The 22,489-nt window shown below is 39.8% G+C and overlaps 2 protein-coding genes across 4 annotated transcripts in view; one reads left to right on the top strand and one right to left on the bottom strand.

Annotated features, from left to right (window-relative positions):
* babam2 (BRISC and BRCA1 A complex member 2) overlaps window positions 1-12,045 on the bottom strand; it is an 80,465-nt gene extending 68,420 nt beyond the window's left edge. For 2 of the 3 annotated variants that reach the window (XR_004654728.1, XM_034857444.1), the window contains exons 1-4: window positions 11,920-12,045; window positions 10,450-10,596; window positions 9,057-9,133; window positions 5,466-5,560 (exon numbers count right to left, since the gene is read on the bottom strand). Coding sequence is in view for 2 of the 3 variants with exons in the window: in XM_034857444.1 (XP_034713335.1) it covers window positions 5,466-5,560; window positions 9,057-9,133; window positions 10,450-10,586 (309 nt within the window). In the remaining variant the exon portion in view is untranslated. Of the gene's footprint in view, window positions 1-5,465; window positions 5,561-9,056; window positions 9,134-10,449; window positions 10,606-11,919 lie in introns of all 3 variants that reach the window. The other variant, XM_034857445.1, reaches the window with a different exon arrangement.
* Window positions 12,046-12,067: 22 nt separating this feature from the next.
* Window positions 12,068-22,489, top strand: part of rbks (ribokinase) — a 33,466-nt gene continuing 23,044 nt past the window's right edge. The window contains exons 1-3 of the mRNA XM_034857454.1: window positions 12,068-12,301; window positions 14,772-14,833; window positions 21,611-21,743. Of these exons, the coding sequence (XP_034713345.1) occupies window positions 14,775-14,833; window positions 21,611-21,743 (192 nt within the window). The 5' untranslated portion in view covers window positions 12,068-12,301; window positions 14,772-14,774. The remainder of the gene's footprint in view (window positions 12,302-14,771; window positions 14,834-21,610; window positions 21,744-22,489) is intronic.

Below are 22,489 nucleotides of genomic sequence, written 5' to 3'. Positions count from 1 at the left end.
GGTGGAGGCATGAACGCTGACCTTAACTGAGGCAAGTGAGGCTTGCAGTTCTTTGGACGTTGTTGTGGGGTCTTTTGTGACTTCTTGGATGAGTCGTCGCTGCGCTCTTGGGGTAATATTGGGCGGCCGGCCACTCCTGGGAAGGTTCACCACTGTTCCATGTCTTCGCAGTTTGTGGATAATGGCTCTCACTGTGGTTCGCTGGATTCCCAAAGCTTTGGAAATGGCTTTATAACCCTTTCCAGACTTATAGATCTCAATTACTTTCTTTCTCAATTGTTCCTGAATTTCTTTGGGTCTCGGCATGATGTGTAGCTTTAAGGATCTTCTGGTGGATCTTACTGTGTCAAGCAGCTCCTATTTAAGTGATGCCTTGATTGTGAACAGGTGTGGCAATAATCAGGCCTGGGTGTGGCTAGAGAAATTGAACTCAGGTGTGGACAACCACAGTTATGGTATGTTTTAACAAGGGGGGCAATCACTTTTTCACACAGGGCCATGATAGTTTGAATTTTTTTTCACCTTTAATAATAAACACCTTCATTTACAAATTGCATTTTGTGTTTACTTGTGTTGTCCTTGACTATTGTTTAAATTGGTTTGGTGTTCCGAAACACTTAAGTGTAACAAACATGCAAAGGAAAAGGAAATGAGGAAGGGGGCAAACACTTTTTCACACCACTGTAGCTACAACCATGTCAAAGGTTTATTTGTCTTTTAAGTGTGGCCATTTAAAAGAGGTATAAACACTTTTATTTAAAATGAGGTTAATAGCTTGAGGCTTAAACCAGCCGTAAAAAGGGCTGTTAGACTACAATAGTTTTAGCTGCGTGTTCCAACTGGCAACTGAGTTGTACACATACATGCACTGTATACACCACTACCCTGTACTAAAGCTGGACTAGGCCGGTCCAACAACACTAATTTTGTTCCCATGGTAAAATCAACATTGCATGTTCTATACTATTTAAAACTTTACAGTGTTCACCACAGTTAAGTAATCTCTTAAAGCCACCTTTTATTTACCGACCGGAATCAATTAAACGTTTTGGTTAGACAGCTATAAATGTGTCAGAGTGGTTAAGTAATGATTAAAGTTAGGAAGGCAATAACTACTCAATTTAAAATGTATTTCCATGTTAAAAGGAACAATGGCTCCCTCTCTGCCCAAAATAAACCAATTAGACTGGCAGATGACTTTCCACCGCCCTTACAGCATTAGATCAATATAGCTAGTGTGAGAGTTAACATGAGTGACCAGTTCAAAACAAGCCTTACAGTATGTGTATCAAAGCACTCTGAGGTGGGGAACTGCCCTGGTGGCCAATCAGCCAAAATCTGGATGCCATTTAGCCTACATTTGCACTTGCTAGTGAACCCTTGCACCCTAGCAACAATGAACCTCAATACATTTGTGGCAGACTTTGCTCTTGTTCCACGGCTCATGGAACTGTTCTGCTATAAAAGGTTTACTTGAGGGACATGTGGGGGCCTCTCATCATCCAACTTGAGTATTCAAGTTTCTTTCATCCGTCATGCATTGTGGTTTAAGTGTTGAAAGGAATTTTCTTAATAACTGTCCAGGTTTGAAGACAATTCATTATTGTTGCTGTAGTATTTCAAGTTTCAGTGACTACACCTTTTGAAAGGTGGCCTTCAGGCGGTTCAGCATTGTTTAAGGAAGAATTTTTTTGAGGAGGTCAAAAAGGACATTAGTGCTTTACTAGGGGTCATTGCTCCCCCCTCCCGAGGCAGCTAACGCATGACTGTTTACTGACAAACAGACTCATCACTCAGAAACAAGCCATCATTGTTTACTACAGTATCGACAGAGTGGCATATCACTACCGAGAAAACATCTTTGGCAGAGCTGCATTTGGAATTTTTTACAGTATATAATTAAAGTGTAAAAAACAAAAACAAAAAACCACAACTATTACAGATGTATGCATCTTTCCATTTGCACTATAAAACATGGCATACATGTTTTAACTAAACTGAGAAAACAAAACAGACAAAGTGTTAAATGGTGGATGGACGTGACAGTGGGACTGTGAGGTTTTCCTATGAGTCAGAGTCCTCCTCATAGTAGCGATTCCTCTTGATTATATCCTCAGACTGACAATGCCTTGCTATTCACGTTTACCAGATAACAAATGGTTTCATTCTGTAGCTTGGCTAACTCACAACAACAACAAAAAATATTAATGCAGCTTATACAAATCGAAATATGAAAAGCTCTGCCCTTGATTTTATGCTGGGCAGTTTGGCCCAGGGAGGCTGTAGTGACGGGGTATTTTAGGTTTTAAGGGGGGCATTGTCGCAATGTCATCATTACTCTGGCTCAAATTCCTGGTTCAGTAGGAGTCTAATTAGCTGAAATTCAAATCTTTTTCAGGAATTAAATTTTCAATATGGATACCGTACCATGCAGGGTTGACCGTGGATGTATGTTTTAGTCTTGTTGAGTTCTTCAACAGCAATACATTTCTCCTTCTAAACAAAAACATAGATAACTAACTCATAAAAGATAGGTTGACAGCAGGGGAAAACACAAGGCTACACAGAGAAGCTAATGATACCCTTGGCCGGCTGTAAACAAGAGCACCGGGTTGCTGAGACATCAAGAATCCAACCAGCCATTGACAGAGGACCTAAAATTAGCCTAATGTTTACCCCCAGTGGCTAGAGCTACAAACGTATTGCCTGTAAGGGCCAAAAGTGAAGTGTACTTCCAATGGATTTATTTGGATCTATTTACATATAGGTCAGATGTTTACATGTTGTACAATTCATCATAAATACACCTGGTCCATTTATCATAAAAAGTGATTCTTTCTAAATTCCTACTGCCAGTGCATTTGGTAAACATTTCCCGCATATGGAGGGAAATTAAGGAATTGCTGGGAATTCAGAGTTTTAAAGAGTTAGAGGGGGTTGTACTTACTGAAAATGTACAGGAAAAAGGAGTGAGTAGGAGAGGAGGATCTCAGGCAGAGAGACAGATGAAGGAGGATTATGAAAGCATGAACAGCAAAACACAGCAAGAATATGAGTGAGGAAAATAAACATGCAATGGGCTGCCAAGGACTGGCTTGGCAAAGGTACTTCCCCTTATGTGCACAGCTGGATTTGTGAGACGGTGAGCAATACTCCCCTCTATTCTCCCAGACTCTGACACAAGCAGGGAATTTTCGCTTTTCTGTGCTAGGCCGCTTCTAAAATAGCACTGCATAACTGCATGGTAGTCACTTACCAACAAGGAAGTACTCAATAGACAGAAGATCGCCATCAAGACCTAATATTCTAATTATACTGAGACGATGACAGCCAATAAACATTTATTCCCAAGTCAAGATTGTATAACGTACATTTATTTATCGATTTAGAACTAAAAGGATGTACATTTTTTTTAGAAAAAAAGAAAAGAAAAAAATGTTTGGCCTGATACTGGTCCTACACAAAAGGTCTATGTCTAAATTTCCTTTGGGATGAATAAAGTATCCATCTATCTATCCATCCATCCATCTATCTATCTAGCATATCACTAGAAATTGTATCCACATTGAACAATTCTGTACCCCATGATTCACGTTGAATGCCAACATAAAGTACCAATACAGTAAGTTTGGTGCCCCATATGTGAGGAAGGAGAAAGTAAGGGTGTGGACGTTTGGGTGGTGGATATGTACCACATCTGACGTTTCGAGGTCTGCGGTGCATGGAGCATAAAACTGTTTTTTATCACTACAATTTCATCAGCAGTTCAGCATCTGAGACAGATTTACATGTCTGGGAGACGGAAATGTATATTTTCTTGTTCCTACTTTGCCTTAAAAAGTATGAAGTCTTGAGGGAAACTCGAGTACCTGACAAGGACGGGCATACAAAAATAAATGAGAGGTTTTTTACGAAGACCAATGTTTTCTTTGACTTTTCTGGAAGTGTGTTATTCCTTCCCGGTGTGTTGACATTACTTATTGGCCTTAAAAGCGCTTCACACAGACCAAGTGAAAAACCAGGTAAAATCCACTGTGATAAGTTAAAGTTATAGTGCATAGTTTCTATCTCCCCCTTGAGGAATTCTAAACATTAACAACAACACTGTTGCCGCATCCGGATGATACAGATTCTAGTAATTGTGCATGCACCCCCCCCCCCCCCCCCCCCCCCCCCCCCCCCCCCCCCCCCCCCCCCCCCTTCACGCAGTTGCTAGCAGCCAAGGAGGACACGGAGGATTAAAAGAAACATGATGGACTCTTCAGAAGAGGTAATTATCTTGTTGTGCACGTGGCCAGGTTAGCTCAGTTGGTAGAGCAGGCGCACATTTTGCTGCATGTAATTCCGTCTCTCTCTCCCCTTTCGTGTCTTCATCTGTCTTGAGGATATAAAGGTCAAAAATGCCCCTTCAAAAAATCTTTCAAAAAAAAAAAAGTTGTGATCTTAAGCTTTAATTGTAAAATAGATTTTAGAATACCCACGTAAATACGAAATATACAAAAATAGTTCCAGAGTATTCCTTTCTACCTCTGACGCTTGATATGATTGTTTAGGACTGAATATTAAGTGTGGTAAAAACATGCACTCAGATTATCTGGAATTGATGGTCATGTTGTAACCACTTTTGGTGGTGCAGCAGCTTGTTGTACTCCTCAAACTTTACAACCACACCCCATTTGAAACTAGACAGTGCTGATGCAATCAGTCCTTGAAAACCAGTTCTCATACATACAACTATGCCTTGATACTTTTATCTATAGACGGTATGCTTCAATCTCGCCATTTTCTGTGGACATTGCAAACAAGTTTTTTGAAAACAAACTTTAAAAGGGAACTGTTTAAAAGTTATAATTATACAAACTAAGATAAAAAACACAAGCCATGAATTTCCCCTAGAGGTACACTTCCTGAAAGCCTAGCATTATTGTGAACCTCATAATCAGTTTAATCAACTGTAGTTAAAGTCAATCATCCCATGTGCTGGGTAATCTATACTGTCTTTATTACAGGGTAGTTCGACATACATGTTCTACACAAACTCATACAGCCCATTTATCATGTTTAGGCTAGCTTGCTCATGAATCATGACTTAATAGAGACAATCTGATTTGCAGATAACAAGTAAGTCAAAACAGAGTTGACGGCATAATGAAACAACTGTGAATTATTACAACATTTACAGCCATCTGTACATCCATGGTGGCTAGTTTGCTTTTACAACTCCCTGCTTTAACTTTCTCTGGCTAATGGGATCAGTGAAGTTGTGACTAGAAACTTCACTGCAATTGAGACATTTGTCTGACACTTAGGACCACATAGGAGAACAGTGTAGCAAATTAATGAAAAGATCCGCCTTTAGCAAGTGAAATTTGTTTTCACCACATTTTGAATGCAAAAAAATAACATTTTAAAGTCTTCCAGAAAAACTTGCAAGTGTTGATTGTCAAACAAGTGTAGATACTCACTGGTAGTTCTGAGGGTTCAGGGAGAAACTCAGCATCTTCTCCAAAAATAAAATCTGGTGGCAATTCCGGATACTGTGCATTGAATATGATATCCCCTGGGAGAAAATAAGCAGAATGGATTACCTGCTTGATTTTCTAATTGTGACAACATAAATTCACTTGCTTGTATTTCTATGTGTACTATTATATCCGACGTATCAAGGGGTCAACCTAACTTTCATGTCATATGAGCATATTTGCCCTCTCTCTGCAAAAAGAAACTCCATCTTACCATGTCATGCTGTGTGTAACTGAGCGCTGAAAGGTCTCTTTCTTTTAACAAGTGAAAAAAGTGTCATTTTCTTCAAATTATTGTGACAATCTGCTTTATTTAAGATGTGGCAAGCAAATTTTTGAACCCTCCTGAAACCAGGGAAACTGCATTGGGAACACATTGACATGATCGTAACCTGGCCAGTGTTGAATCTGACTGACATGTAATAGCTTGTTAAGGTAGCTGGCTTTTTTCAGTAGCAACCCTAACAACCGCATAACGTTCATTTGAGCTCTGGGGTCTTTTATTTAAGTAACCACAGTAATAAGAAAACTTAACATTTACCATTAAGGCCATTCAAATCATGCCAAACAACTAAAAATTGCATATGGGTACTCTTAATATAACACACATTAAGCGGTGCTAAAATCTTATAATGATTGCGCTATAATTAAGAAATGCAAAATGCATTAAGAGAAAAGAAAACTACAGACTAGAAATGGTCTTTGCTGAGGCAAGGACAAGAGCATGATAACACGATCACATAAGACTTTGCTTGTGCACAATGTTCTGATATCATGTTACACAATTCTATTTGTGTGCAGCAAGACTGTTCTGTTCTGCTTTTTTATGGCTTTCCAGTGACAGCAAGAGGAGACAAAAGTACACATGTGGAAATATTTTTCCAGTGGAGGACAGTCAAACAAGTAGAGGAGAGGATGTGCTGTAAATGTGTTACAACCCACTGGCAGTCTGTTGGAGATGCACTGGCATGGTTCCAGAGGGAAATGGAGGTCCTGGAGAAGCAACCTTTACAGGTCGCATAGGCCTTTATATATTGCTTTGTTCATACAGCCAGAGACAGCAATGAAAAGTGTAGTCTAGTCACTGCATGATGTGCCTTCTCAAAGTCTTCTCTTTCAGCCAGACATTTTATCGAGGTCATAAGGGCGTGATGTGTACAACTACAAAGGCCACAAATTGTTGTTTAGCAGAACCAGCGACAGCGGTGAAGTGGAAGGGGGCTAGTCTGGCATTAATAGTGCTTAGCTCTGTGCCAAGTGTGCCATGTGTTTACACGCCGTACAACAACTAGAACAACAGCTGCAGAGATGTTGGATGCCATGCCAGACAGAGAGACCTGTTTTTGTCAGGTTTCAAGAGTTTTTCCTAAACTATGACAGATATATCGTAGATTATATCACTTTCAGGGAAAAGACGATTAGATTACATGGCTCTATCACAATATGAAACCGCAATTCCACATGGAAGTACATGTTTGCATATTTTTAAACCTCACATCTACACATACCCCGAGTCTAGCTACGACATCTTGATATAGGTCACAATCATTTCTGTCTGGACAGATTTGTAGCATTTTTTTGCAAGATAAGCGAAGCTGACTTCCCCTTGATAGACATGGGGTTTCCCCCCAAGCAGTGCCACATTTGCACCAAACTTTATGAACAGCCAAATAAAACTACATACTTGATGAACTTGGCATTTCATAATGACATTATTGATGATTGTGATCACGTAAACATTTGGTGATGTTGCCCATTGGGCACTTTAGGACGCATGCTGATTAAGGGACAGTCTGTGTTGTGGGGAGAAGATTCATAAGCGAGAGACCCTTCCAGTAAAAGTCCCGCAGCACCAACAACAGGTTGTTTACCCATTTCGTTTTACTGACTAGGCATCACCAGAAAATCCCAAAAGAATTCATATAGTATTTGTACTTGAAAGATGCCTGTGGGTGCTTTTGGTCTTACTGCTTGCTTAGAAACTACAATTACAAAACATTCCTAAGATGCCGCTTAGTTAACTATGCTTTCTTTTTAAGGCTGGAATCCAACCTGGGACGCTGCGATGTAATGTGACATGCAATGTAACCAAACGGGCTCTCCAGGCACTCCAGGTGAATTGTGCATTTTATTAAAGTGATACACAATATTGACATGGTGTTTTTGTTTTTGTCCATCTTTCTATTCTCAAAAGTTCTTGTCAGAATATTTCCAGTCTAGGGTGGCCTCTAGCTCACCTAGTAAGAGCATTTGACCCATGTTTGCTGAGTCTTGCAGCGGCCCAGGTTCAACTCCGAACTGCAGGCCTTTGCTGCGTCTCAACCCCCATCCCTCTCCCCCTTTCAGGTCTATTCACTATCACTATAACAAAGGGAAAAGCCCCAAAAAATAATCTTAAAATACTTCTGTGCACAGTGTCCTGAATATTGGCTTTGAATATGTTGATTTCCTTAATCCACTAGTGTCGGTGACTTCCGCTGGTGTTAACCTGAAACCGCCTGCCGTCTTTAAACCAGCGTGCTCTGAGATAGAAGTGGATCTCTCAAAACTAATCAAGGTTGGTTTGAAACGTTTTAACTGTAATACAATTAATTCAGCACTGCTCTTTCGTTTTTCAAAGTGCAGGCCCATTGTTTGAGATAATGAATCAATTAACCAGAGCACAGTGAAAAAGCTGCAAATTGAAATGCTGTGAGCACTTACAATTTGTTGATACAAACAACAAACAAATGAATTAAAAAAATAATAATAAAAATGGACTTAATTGTTCAATCAGCGACAGTTCTTTAATTTGTTTAATGTAAATCAATCTAGGAATGTATTGATAAAGACTATCAAGCCTGATATTTCAAGACTAGAAAGAGCCTTAAGTGGGATTTATGGTCTTGCTGAGTGCCATACAGAGCTTTCGCCTAGCGTTCATAAGTGGCCTGAAGTTTGTACGTGTGCGTAGGTGTCAATCTCAGCAGGGCCGGCACATGTGTGTGCGTGGGGAGTGTGTGGTGGAGTGAGTGAGACAGTGACGGTGATTAGCTTCGGAGCACGTAGCAACTCTAGAAGCATAGTGGGAGACAAAAAGTGTCTCCCCTGTACTTTCTGACCACGGTGGGAAATCTGTAACGGGAAAGGTTAACCCTCTCCTTGATATCATGTTTTTCACCAAGAAGGAGAACCAGGTAATGAGTCAGGGGAAATGCAACACTATCAAGCCACGGCCGAGCTACGTATGTGCCATGTAGTGTAGTTAAATATTTCGAGAGGTGCGCGTCAGGCTACGGCATAGGGTCCGTGTCTCTGAGTATCTAGGTACGCACATAGCCATGTCGTAGATTTAAAGCACAGATCATGCTTTAGCTGACCCCTAGTTCTACCTCTACTACTTCGTGATCTAATAAGGCAAGGCAATGTTTCTATCCCAAAAATGTTCTCAACGCAAGACTCAACAAATACATCTGGCTATTTAAACGACATCAGAGACTAAACTGGTTGCATTAGTTTGAAAATGGCAAATAGGAGAATGACTGATCTACTTACATTTCAGGGTTTCTCCAGCAAAGGGGATGTGAAGTTTGAAGCGATCACAGCAGGGACCAGGGGTCAGAGATGTACATCTGAACACGGGAGTCAAAGAAAACAACAAAAGAAATAATTGATCTAATAGTCTGAGAACACGTAACAGTAAGCGTCAGCATAGTTGATCATTAATAAACCACATATTATATTCTATATTTCTGACCGTAATGAATGCAAACGTAACATTGTGTTCTTTGCAGCGCCAAATCCCACTACTTTCTTTTTATGTCAAATCCATTCTACACTTCAGTCACTTTAAGGCCTGTTGATTAACATAAAAAGATTTCAGTGATTTTAGCACAGACCTAACCCTGTATTCTGTCCTTTGTCCAATACATTTTGAAATGATTTAATGAGGGTTTGACATGTTTGACATCAGACTGGGGCCGTGAATCATCACTGGTCTCACGATTTGATCACAATTGCTCTGTCAACGATTAAAAAAGCAATATAACGATGCGTCATATATATCGGAACAAATTCCAGCAGGCAGATATATATGAACCCCCCTTTTAACTGGATCTTCTCTTAAAAAAGATATTTTCTGAATGCAGCGGAGTCTGAACACAGCAGACAAAAGACAGAAACAAAAAACGGGTCACTGTTGTACAAATACAAGAGCAAGATCTTGACTGACATTTAAAAACGATTTAGGTTATGCCCATTTTTTATCTCACTAAACATGCATGCACCTCTCAAGGGTTAAATTAGTGTGTTTTTTGGGGGGAATCGCTAAATCATGAATACATAAATGAAGGTGTACTGCTGAGGTGTTTGGTAGTGACAGTTTGTTTTTGATTAAATGTTTAAAAAAATTCTGAAAATCTGATCAATCCAAAGCAATTAATGGTAACTTACTATTAAATGCACCATGTGGGTGAATTTAAAATTCTCCACCTTTAGCATCAAGCAGTGGTGGTATCAAATAAATATGTAAATGATGCATAGACAGCACAATTTTTCCACTGAGATTGTCTAATTTCCCTACAAACAACAACTTATAATACCATTAGAATTCTCTTACTAGTTTGTCATCAAAAGCAACCAAACCACCATTGTTCAAAACAACTTTACAAAGACCAACATCCATTGCAGGCTCAACACAGCAGCTACAACAGGAAAGAGTCCTAGCAAAGCTTTCATTACATCTTCCGATATCACAATGTGTGATGGATCAAATGACAATATCTGTAATGTTGTGGAAGAAAACATCTATTGGAAAATAATTTTCTAATTTTAACAAAAAAGTCCAAGGTACAAGACTATGAGTGCAAGCCAGCTCATCCTAGTTTAGAATGTTTATTTTGTTTTAAATTTTAGTTTTTCAGAAAGGTTTATTTGTCCTGCTCCTTACCCAGTTTTGAGGTCTGTGACACGGAGACAGTTTGTGGAGTCGAGTCCTACACGGCCGTCCCGCACAACGCTGCACAGCATGGGCCGCAACTCAGGTGAGATCCGATGCAGTGCAACCTCGGGGGACATGTTGTTCATTTTGTCTAGTCCGTGGAGACACAGCAACAATTCACTTAAATTATTACTTGTCATAAATCAAAAAAGCATTTTACAATAAAAAAGGTATGTATTTGTAGGGATGATATGAAAAAAAAAAAATCAAATATCACAATATTTTTGACAAAATACCTTGATATTGATACAACTGAGATATTGTAGTGTTGACTATTGGTGCTTTCACAAAATATTTTCACAATGAGTTTTTTGATAAATAATCATCAGTAAGGTGGATATAATGACTAATTGGGTAAAGGCAAATAATTCAACAGTTACAACAGTCTGGTAAATTCAGAAAATGACATCACTTTACTGTAATGCAGCCTTTAAAACCAGGAAAAGACAACACTTATCCCACAGTACGATATTACGATATCCAAAATCTAAAACGCTATCCAGTCTCATATCACGATATCGATATAATATTGATATATCGGCTAGCTATATGTATTTGTCTCAATGACTTGTACTGACGACTCAAACGACATGAGCTACGGTACATCACTCACAGAATGTGATGGGTTTGTTTTAGCTGTCATTTCCTGGTGCGTTTGGGTGAACGTTGTTCTTCTAGTTAATCAAGTTATTCGGTGAAATATCTTTAAATTAGCTAGAAGAAAACGCAGGCTGACAACGTATGTTTAACCAACTCAATATTCCTTAAAGTTTAAAGTTATGATTGAACCGTTTATGGGCTATGAAGTGGGGATACAAATGTAATGTTATCTATAACAGTAACGTTACTTGGCCCTGTCCCCTTCTCCATCACTATAAACTGTAGGCTGGCCGCCTTGCATTGGAAATACACAACGTAGTACTAGCTGGTGTCCTAGACTTTGGTTGGCGTTAACTGTTTACATTCAGTAGTTCGTGGAGAATAAGTCTGTACGCCACATTGTATTTGAGACTTTACTAACGTTAAATGCTCGTGAACTTGGTATAGTTAGCCAATGTTAGCTCACAATAGAATGGCGTATACAGACTAATTCCCCACGAACTAATGAATGTAACAGTTAACGGTAACCAGAGTGTAGGACACCAGCTTAGTACCACATTGTGTATTTCCAATGCAAGGCAATTAGATTATGTATATTCGTATTTTAACAAACAATTTGATAGAAAGTTACGGTACTGTTACGCTGAGTCAGACTGTACTGTAACATTAAATGCTCGTAAACTTGGTATCTTTAGCCAATGTTAGCTTAGCCACAACAGAATGGAGGGTCACATTACCACAATTTAAACTAGTTAACTCGAAAAATAACCAGTTTGTTATTATCCATTTAGATACAGCATGCGGTGTGGGTTAGAGTACCTGAACTAGCTGGAAGTCAGACAATTTAGGCATTAACGCCTATGTTTATTTCATGCTCTCCAAAATTTCCGGTATGTTGTTTTGGGTCCTTTTGTTAGACCCGCACATAGCTGTCTCTAATAATGCCTGTTGGCGCAATTAGAGTTCGCGCTGCTTGAGCCACATTGCATGGTTATAATTACAACTTATAAAGGATGTTTTGTATGACAAAATTATACCTTAACCATTTTAAATGCAAAAGTAAATGTATGCGCTGATTTAGGGACAACTAGGTCTGGCAATAGCTATAACGTTAGGCAGCTGTCATTATGTACTTTGGCCAGCCGTCACTTGTCTGTTGAGGGAGAGTCGAGGTGTACACAAGAACATATTTGAATGCAAGGTAATTATTGTGTTGCATTTATCAACAACAGTTTGGCTCAGCACACTTTATTTGGCATAGGCGTTTGTCTAATTAAATTGGGCTATATTCTCTTTTCGGCAATTTATTCCACAGTGTTCTTTTTTTCCAGTTTGGCTACAGTACAACTATTACGTAACTTCATCGCTTTAAGTTAAAGTTCCTATTAAGTGATTGTGTGACGTTTAACGACAGCTGTACGTTACTTGCAGTTTATGCAAAGCATACGGTACAGTAAGTCATACTGCGGTCGTTGCTTACACATCATTTCTTTATGCAGTACGAGTAAAATGGGAAAAGGGTAGCCTACAGGTAAATCCATGCAACGTATTCACATGAATTATGTTTTATTTATAATACTTTAGTACGCACACACTTAAGTACACACTGTGAGAAAATACTAGGTCAAGTAGGCTACTTTTATTACTTAGGTTTCTGTGGCTATCATCGTAAACGTTGTTATATCATATCTAAACTCTAATGCATGACTTTTTCCTGTAATCCTTTAATGCTATTGTTTTTTATAATTAGTATTTTATTGAGTTTTCGATCACCACTGTTACATTGTAGTCAACTTTGTATTCAGCATTACAATTGACATCTTAACATATATCCCATAGTGATGAAACATTTTTGAATAAAATAAGGATTACGGCCAAAGGAGGTCATAGATTTTTTTTTTTTTAAACACACATGGATCAAATATACAGTTTCTGTAATGCCATTGTTAAAATACCATTCCTTGTATTTATACAGACATGTCTATGGATTGATCCAAAATATATCGTATTGCATCAACATCCTATTGAAATGTATGTGTATGACTACCTCAATCTTTTAAAATGACAAAACATGTGTTCTTGTATTTATCATAGCACATAAAAATAAAAAAACATACCTCACAGACTGCTAATCTTTCAAGGTGTGTGAATTGACCGCTGTAATGTGTTTGATGTGTACAAATCAAACAAATCTAACTTAGAAATAAACAGTGAAAGATGAGTAGAAGCATAGGAATTAAATCAGTACGTGCAGCAAGAACAGGGCATTAGGGCCGATTCACTATGATTCATGGGAAATTCCACCTTCATGGGGATGATTTAGAATAAATGACAAATAATACATAAGACAAAATAAGTATCGGAAACAGCAACAGCAAAATAAATAGTTTGTTACATTATCCAACCTTTAGTATACAGTCAGTCATTCAATGGCATGAGGGGCTGTCTTATTGGTTCAACGTATTGCTACAGTTGTCTTAGTGTTAGAGTATTCTGAAATTGTTAGGAAAATATAATACTTTGAATAAAAACAACAACTTTCCAAACAGTGCTAAGACGGGGTGTAATTTTGTGATTAGAGCCATGATCTAAACTTCATTTTTTAAACATAATTGGTCATACCGTTGTTATAACAATCATTATCCAGTTAAGTCTTGACTTCCCGACAAGACAAAGTAGTCAATCTTAAAAATCTTTTTTTTTTTTTTTTCAAATGGGTCCAACAACACTTAGTCTACTTTGGGATTTTTAAAGTCTAAATTGTTTCCCCCACTGTGTGCAGCTTTGATTGGCATTCAGACCAGATTGTTTCAAACACATGACTGCAGCCTTTTGGGAGCATGCTGTGATCAGTTAATGTCCAAAAATGTGAGGGTCAGCTCTTACATCATCTCTTAATTCATCCATTCATATGCATTTGATGTGTCTAAAACAGTATTCAGGTCGGTCAGCTACTATATGATGATTTGGCCTCAGATTCAACAACAGGGGAATCATTTACAGAGAGATCCTTGCTGTTTCAAGTGGTTGGACAATGCAGATCTCATAATATTCTCCGCCACTGGAGATGTGGTTCTCTGCTAGATTTTTTTTTATTTGTATGCCTGTCTAGGGAAGACAATATGCTGCGAGATGTGGGAGAGAGAATTGAGCCATCCTGCAGCCAGCGGCCAGGCTTTCCAAGCCTTCCACTGCCTAGGCAGAGATTTGAAGAGATTAGCACACTAGCATTAGCTCTGATACAAGCCAAGGATTGAATTAATTATAGACTTTGCTGGGCTGTGGTGCATTCACGTGGCGTAGCGTTGAAATACCCCCACCCCCTCCACCCTCAAAGAGATTGGAACCAGTCCAACTCTGCCAGAGATGAATGCTCTATTTTTACCTTCTTTCTCATTTCAGTTGAGTTTATGCTAATGTTGGAGATAAATAATATCAAGTGATTTTCGTTTGGAGGCTGGTGGGAAACTAGTTACATATTTTGCCGGATATGCCCCCAAGGAGTCCGCCGTGCTTCAGATTTGTTCCTTGTTTTGCCGGAAAGCCTGGACGAATGTTGAGAAATGAATCTCCAAAATCATCAATACGTAAATTTGAATGAAGGAGCTTTAAGAAATGTCATGTCAAGAAATGAGTGTTATAGAAATAACACAAATGTGTGTCTTAATCAGATCATGACTGAGGAGGCTTTTGATGTGATGGTGGTTGGCTCCTGTATGACTGACTTGGTGAGGTGAGTAAATTTAGCCCTTACTTATTTGCCTACTAAATGACTGTTAGTTGGGGAAACAAACTGTGAGCTTCCTCAGATGGCGAAATCCACCTTATATTTTATGAGAAGGCTATGTTCAAAATCTTGAGCTAAATCTGGGTTCAGGAAACTCCTCTGCTTCCTCAGGTGGGCCCAACAGGAAGCAGGACATTGGGCACATTTTCATGATCATATTAGGAAATTTAGTTCAGGGTCAGAACCCATTTGGCTTTGAGAGATAGGGGTTCCAGCATTGATTTGTTTCATATTCTTGTAGTGTTGACTATTGGTGCTTCTTTAAGAAGATATCTAGTCATATACTCATATCTCGATGCCCAGCTCTATAATGAACAATGTTAGCTTTTAATATTTTAAAGATACACGATCACATACGTTTGAAATGTCTAAATATCTGCTTACATACCAATCTTTAAAAAGGTTGAAACACCTAAGTTATAGCATTTGGACCAGTATATCAAAACCATGTATGGTTGTCCATCTGCCTTTTAACCCAGTGGTCAGGATCCCCAAAAGGGTTCCTAAGATGAATATGACGAAGTTTTACACAACTCTGACTCTAATAAGTTGTAACCAATCATGGAGCAAAGTGCATCATGTTAGCTTAAGTAGCTATCTAGCTTTAGCTGAGAAGCTCTGCTAGCGACGGTTGTCATTTCAGTCGGTCAAATTGACACTTGTGGCTACCACCTTTGTGTACCTCTGTCTGCAATCCAGGACCCATTGTTTAAATTAAATTGTGATGAATTTCGAAGTGTTAATCTGCTGCTCATCAATGGAAACAGCATTATGTCTCACTCGAAAACTTGACAGGCATAGCAACAGTAACTTAGCTTAGCAATTGGTGAATTGTCTTTGCCCAACAAATGTTTCCCTGTTTTATTATTAACCACGACAACCACCATTTTCCTTCAGGGATTTTATTTTGACATGAACGCACATGGGAAATATGGCATAAGGGCTGAAGGGTATTTTCCATCATGGCTTGAAATGGCATGCACAGTCCTGTCTACATAAGGATAGAGGAAGTGGTCTAAACTTAGATAATGCCGCTGGCTGCCTTTCATTGGCCAAAATGTTGTAGGGAACATACCTGGTCTAAGAGTGCAGGGTCCAACAGCTTTTAGGCTAAATAGTGAGCGGACATCTGGCCATCTTTCTTCTAAAACATTTTCTGCCAAAAATATAACATTGTTTAGAATTTTTCAAACACATCAGCTGCTGTTTAAGATATTAAACATGATGCACTGTTCTATCAGGTTAATACTGTACAAACACCAACTCACTAATCACATGGCAGAGGTAAATCTGATTCTGGTTCAAAGGCCTCAAAGAGTGAAGATGATCTGGTATAATTACTGCTTACTAAAACGTCAATGTTGCATCATCCTCGTACGTGGTGAGATTTGTTGAGCCAAGTAGGATCCATTCCCACAAGTCATTAGTCATCAACTCCAGCACAATGGGTTAGTTGAAAACAATTTGTCATGCTCATTTACCATATCCTTTGTGAGAAATGACACAATTCCAAAAGATGGCGTAAAGTAAACAAAGTATAGTGTCATGTCTTCATGGGTTCCAGCCACTGAAATGTCTTCTTGTTAGCGGGATGTTTGTGCTTATGGGACGGTTTTATCATACACCTGGTATTATATACATAAATATATTTTTATGTGAAAGCCGGGGAAAGTAACTGTCACCTGGCTGCCAGCAAGCGGAGATCTACTGTAAATAAACAACCACAAGATGTGCCTTTGGGAGAAAAGTTCCATGGCATTCTAGTGAGTGCACACTCCAATTCAAGTTCTCACATTGTCATTGTCACTCACAAGTTCCAACTTATCAAAAACATATGCCGTCTCCTACCGGATTTTTGGGGCAAGTATTTATCTTGTTGCTCATTAGCAATTCAACCAGTGACTTTGTGCTTTGAAGGTTAGGCGTTGTCAATTAAGACCCTAATAAGCTAACGGGAAATGGCCTGTTTTTGAAGTTGTGTTTGTGTGTGTGTGTGTATGTGTATGTGTGTGTGTGTGTGTGTGTGTGTGTGTGTGCGTGGAGTTGGGGCATTTTGGATGGGGGTCAGAATGCGGATAGGGGAGGGTAGTTGGAATACTCACAGCCCTTCAAAGTGATATGCATGGCTTTGAAGTTAAAAATCCAGTTGTCATGAACAGTTAGTGTTACAATTGACTGAGAGACAGAGGAGGTGCACGCACACACACACACGCACATACGCACACGCACTTACGCACGCACACACGCACACACACACACACACACACACACACACACACACACATTACACTGTGAGTGCACTGTTTCTCTCTGCTTCTGCTTGCCATACAGACACAAGTGTAACAGGCTGTCAGGCAGAAAAGCATACTATGCTCCTTTTTTTTTTGGTTGTTTGGTAGTAAAAGGTTATGTTGGATGTCTACTATCTGCGGTGCACAAAGAGGAGGAGCAGCAGAGCCTCTCAGGCTTTTAACCCATTGTCAAAGCCATACAGTGCCCCCTACTGCCTCACTTTACTGAGTGGAGACACTTCTCAGCTGTTCAGTGAAATCTGAGTTTCCCTAAATTATAGAGCAGATCCACAATACACCACAGGATTGTTTCTACCAAAGCTTAGTAAACACACCTTGATCTAATGTTTTATTAGAGTGAATATCACGCCCAGGCTCTTAAATATGTTTGTGTGGTTAGTGACGATTAGTGAATTAGTCAGTAAGTCGATGGGCAGAAAAGTAATCTGCAACAATTTCAAATATTCTCAATTGCTTTATAATCATTATGCAGTAGACTTGCTCTATATCATGTGCTAAGATCTGCCTTCTGACCTTCTCTGTAAATTGGAAAAAAACGGAAGAAAAGCTGTAATGTTTCCATAAACGCAACCAATTCAGACAGAGAATAGGTTGATAAGTGGCTTTTCTGACCATGGACTGAAAAAAACAAATGGTCTGACCACACAAAAATAAACGCCCACGTCCTACTTAAACACTGCACCTCTTGTTAGCAAAGCAGCTTACCGTGTCCATGTAAAGTATGCTGTCTTTTCCCAACCTGTTAAGTCCCTTCACCTTGTTGTGATTTACTGGAACTTCCAGTAAAGGGACCTTTGTGGACAAGGGAAATTAAACAAGATGAGAACCAAAATGTCTCTTCTCAGTGGTGCATAGGCTTGAAAAGCTTCTTGTCTGAGACACCACATACGCTGAAGGTTACCACACTTCAATTTAAATGGCTTCTATGTTTGTACAACCATGTAGTATCTAGTACTTATCATTCAGTTATTAATTGAAATTTTGATTAATACCAGCAAGCTTGACCTTCGTGTCTCTTATTTTGCAAGTTCACGGTGGAGGTTGGGTTTGGAACTGGAACTACAAGCTCTAGCTCAAACTTTGAAAAACAACATTTCAATTCCTTTTTGTCCAAGTCTACTTCCCCCTGTTGCTCACCAACAGCTGAGGAATTACTTTAATAGAGACAGGGGAGAGGGAAATGAGCGCCAACCTCAAAACAAACACTTCACGTCACTGAATACCTGCTTTGGCTTTTTTGGTTCCATGGGAGAAAACGCACTGAGGTTGCACTTTAGCACATAACTGCCCTGTTTGTCTGGTGCATTCACCACAGACAACAATAGCCAAGTGTCTCTCTGGGCATGACGAGACGTGGGTGGGTTTATTTAAGAATTTGGAAATCTGTTTATCTTACCTGTCAGTATCCAGCTTTAGGTGGTTGACATTTATATTTTCGACAAAGATTGTGTTTAATGTTTATTACAATGTAAAGATCAAATATTAAACATAACATGTTTAATATATAACATATCAGTTTCTTGGGAACTTTGATAACATAGGAAGGCAGAACATTGGTTAGAGACACGTTATTATGGCAATTTCTGGGCAAGACCCGCCGTTTAATTGCATTCACACACCACTATTGGCCGGGAGGTGTCTGCAATGTAACAGAACACGATTTGTTCAGGTCCTATCCAGTCGGCTGTCCTAACCTTAACCACTCCAGGTCAATGCCTAACGCCAACTAATCAGGCTGCTTTGTAGGGCGGGACTTGCCTACAAGGTGCCGGGGGATCCATAATAATGCGTAAGTGACCTGCGTATGACGGACCAAGATGCTTATTCTAACGGGATAATCCTTTCAGTATCTACACCTGACAAAAAGCCTTCCTGTCAGTCAGTCTACTAGCATCAGGCACTCCACCAAAGAACATAAGTAAAGTAAAGAAAGTAAGGACAAGCAGGGGAATTAGAAGAAACTAAATTAAGTAGAATTATCCACCACATGGTTGTCATTGTTACCATTGTCTTCTTCCGTAAAACAACTTAAGAAGTTTGTCATTAGGAGGACAATCCTAACAGAAAATACTTGCATATGTTCCGTTAAGTATTCAGTAAGCTACTACTGTAGGTTTAAATAAATGTAAATTATATGAGAAGATGTATGCATTGTCTAGTGTTAAACTAGAGCCAAAATTTGTTTATCTTAGCATATTTTTTCACATTTGTGTTTATGCATTAAACAAACAAAGGATGTATTTTGGTAATTGCTAAGGTGTTGGGATGCCAGGCTGGCTGTTTCCAGCCTTAGCTCAGCTCAGGCTCAACTGTCTCCTGGCTCTAGCTTCATATTTCGTACAGAATTATTCCAAGCAACACTGGCATATTTAACATCTGACTCTCTACTCAAACATTTCTTTAAATGTCCACCAAAAGTGATCCCTCAAATGTAAAGGAGGAGACATAGAAGTTGTATATGTAACTATGACCAACATAGCCCAGTGATTTCAGGAAGGCCAAACACAAACTAATCAAACAGTACAGAGCGCCCAAAGGTAATCTAGGAAATTTGTTGATTTGCTTTCTTTCCAAGAGCTTGTTGAGACTCTCATATGTGGACACCAAAGCAGCCAGTTAGCTTAGCACAAATATGGTTATTTGTCAAACCTATTCTTGTCTAGTCTTCCTGGGTTTAATCAGAATATAATGTGTTAATCAGTGAGCTTTAAAAGTGCTGGCTTTGTTACTTTTGGACAGTGCCAGCTGTTTCCAGTCTTTGTGCTAAGCTAACTGGCTGCTGGCATTAGTCATATATACCATAAACCTATGACAGTGGTGCGAGAGGCCACATAGACTATTAATTTATTAATTACATGGAAGTAGTTAGTAACCATTATGAAAGATTTTCTCCCAACAAACCATAGCCACTTTAAATAAATGTGTAGATTGGAGTCCATGTGAAGGTTCTATTTTTATCACCAAGAGTCACAGAGCTCTAACACAGCATATAGCATATTTCAATGTATTAAAATAGTATACGTAGAAGTGTGTGTGTGTGTGTGTGTGTGTGTGTGTGTGTGTGTGTGTGTGTGTGTGTGTGTGTGTGTGTGTGTGTGTGTGTGTGTGTGTGTGTGTGTGTGTGTGTGTGTGTGTGTGTGCGTGCGTGCGTGCGTGCGTGCGTGCGTGCGTGTGTGTATGTGTTCAACCTTTGTTCCATATCCTTCTCACCACATTTTAGCCTCACTGACCCTACATCCTGCTATAGCTTTGGGCATTTTAGTGTTTTAACACGCCGGTGCAAAAACAACAGCATTTATAACAACCTCCAGTGTTTGCCACCAGCGTCTCAGTTACTGGAAATCCTGGGATTGAGTGAGCTCACTGTAATAGCACACCTGCCACAAACACACAAGTATAAAAAAGAGCATCAACAGGGTGAAAAACAAGTTTCTGACAACACTTTGCCATCCGCAAACCCTTTGGCCCTGGGCAGTGCTGGCCCGGGGCCAGACCACAGCATCCTGACGTACAGTATGAAGCTGTCTGTTGTCTCTCCCCAATGTTACTCACCACTCACTCTAACTCCATGGTTGGAGGAATCAGGGAACAGACAGCTCCTCCTGAGGGCACCCACCTGTGGCATATCAAACTTGAGGGGATGGGCAGGACTTTACCCAACCCCTGATGAGTCAGGCATTACTGGTGCGGACAGTGTCAAGTTGAGACATCTATGGGTTTCACTGGTTGCATCACTTGTAAATGTAAAGATACTTGCATGGGCTTAACTGACTAAATTCTTGGTTAAATATCTAATGCTTCTAAAAACGATGAAGCAATATCAAACTCCATCTTCTGCCTGTGTTTTATTAATGCTCTTGTGTTTAAGTATGGAAAACTGGTGTATGTGTTTCCAGGGGTGGGGGGGGGGGGGTTCTATGCTCTATTCATTTCTGTATTGATTGCAAGACCAAAAGATATAACCCCAAGACTACCCAGAAACCTAATCTTTGTGTGTTTTGCACATTTTCCAGTGATAAAATGTACAGCCCTGTAGAGTTATCTTCACATTATGAAATCTTCCCTTAGTCCTTGGTTTCAACAAAGATCTTGCACCGCCAAATAAACTGAGTTTTGTTTTTCAAAGTTTGTTGGAACATTTTAAAATTTTTGAGGTGGAAAAAGCAAAGCCGAACATTTCATTATGAGGGGACTCCTTTGTAAATGTTCTTATTTGTTTAATTTATGTTATGTCTTTATTGTTTATTGTTATGCACCACATCCTTGCCAATTTAAATTCCTTGTATGGTCATTGCAAGTGCAACCATACTTTGCAATAAACCATTTCTGATTCTTACATCTTCATCCTCAAAATAGAAACATTTTAAATGTGAATATAACTTCTTAAAATTGTGCTTATTGTTTCCTTCAGCCAGGCACCAAGGCTACCCAAAGCCGGGGAAACCATCCATGGTCACAAGTTCTTCATTGGCTTTGGAGGGAAAGGGGCCAACCAGTGCATACAGGCTGCAAAACTGGGGGCCAAAACCGCTATGGTCTGCAAGGTATGACACTCAAAATCCCATTAGCATGCGCTGCTGCTGTGCTATAGAGTGTGTTCACAGTGTCAGTTCTGAGCCTAGCATGATCAAGTTCTTACTTGTCCAATGTTTGGCTCATCTGTGTCTTACTCAGGACAAATAATCAGCTACCATAATCCACCAGCCAGTTAACAACTCCGAAAAAAAACTCATAGCTTCGTTCACAGTTAAGTCATTTCACCGCATCAACTCTCCATGCCTCATTTTCTCTTGATCAATACTATACCACATGCATACGCCCACCCACGCTTGCGTGGCTTCAAACAAGCCTATTCCCATACCATACAACCCAGAGTCTCCAATCAGTAAGCTCAGTGTGGCCTTTCAACCTGAGCGCTAAAGCACCGAAGTCCCACCTCTGTCAGAACAAAGAGGCCCGATCGATAACAACCCAGTGCGGGAGGAGCTCTCCGGGCATGGGGAGAACCCAAAAATAGACATCCGGGCTTGTCAAAAACATCCAAGACGGAAGGCCGCTCTTCACAGAGAATGGGGCCAAGCAGCCCATACCAGCCCAACCCATTATCCAAGGCAGCTAGAAGTGCCCGAGTTTTGGCACGTTTTTTGGAAAGCGTGGGTTCGAAGTAGGCGCCTCGGGGCAAGGTGGGGACCCCTTCTACAACCCAAAGTAGCTACAGATGTGGACATCCCTATGCGGTTCAGGGAAAGAGGGGAAGGAGGGAAAGAAAACGAAAGCGAGGTGTGCATGA

Source organism: Etheostoma cragini, chromosome 20, assembly GCF_013103735.1.
Source record: "Etheostoma cragini isolate CJK2018 chromosome 20, CSU_Ecrag_1.0, whole genome shotgun sequence".
NCBI classification, from domain to species: Eukaryota; Metazoa; Chordata; class Actinopteri; order Perciformes; family Percidae; genus Etheostoma; species Etheostoma cragini.
The sequence above is the reverse complement of the archived record's forward strand: the minus strand, read 5'-3'. Positions and strand labels throughout refer to the sequence as shown.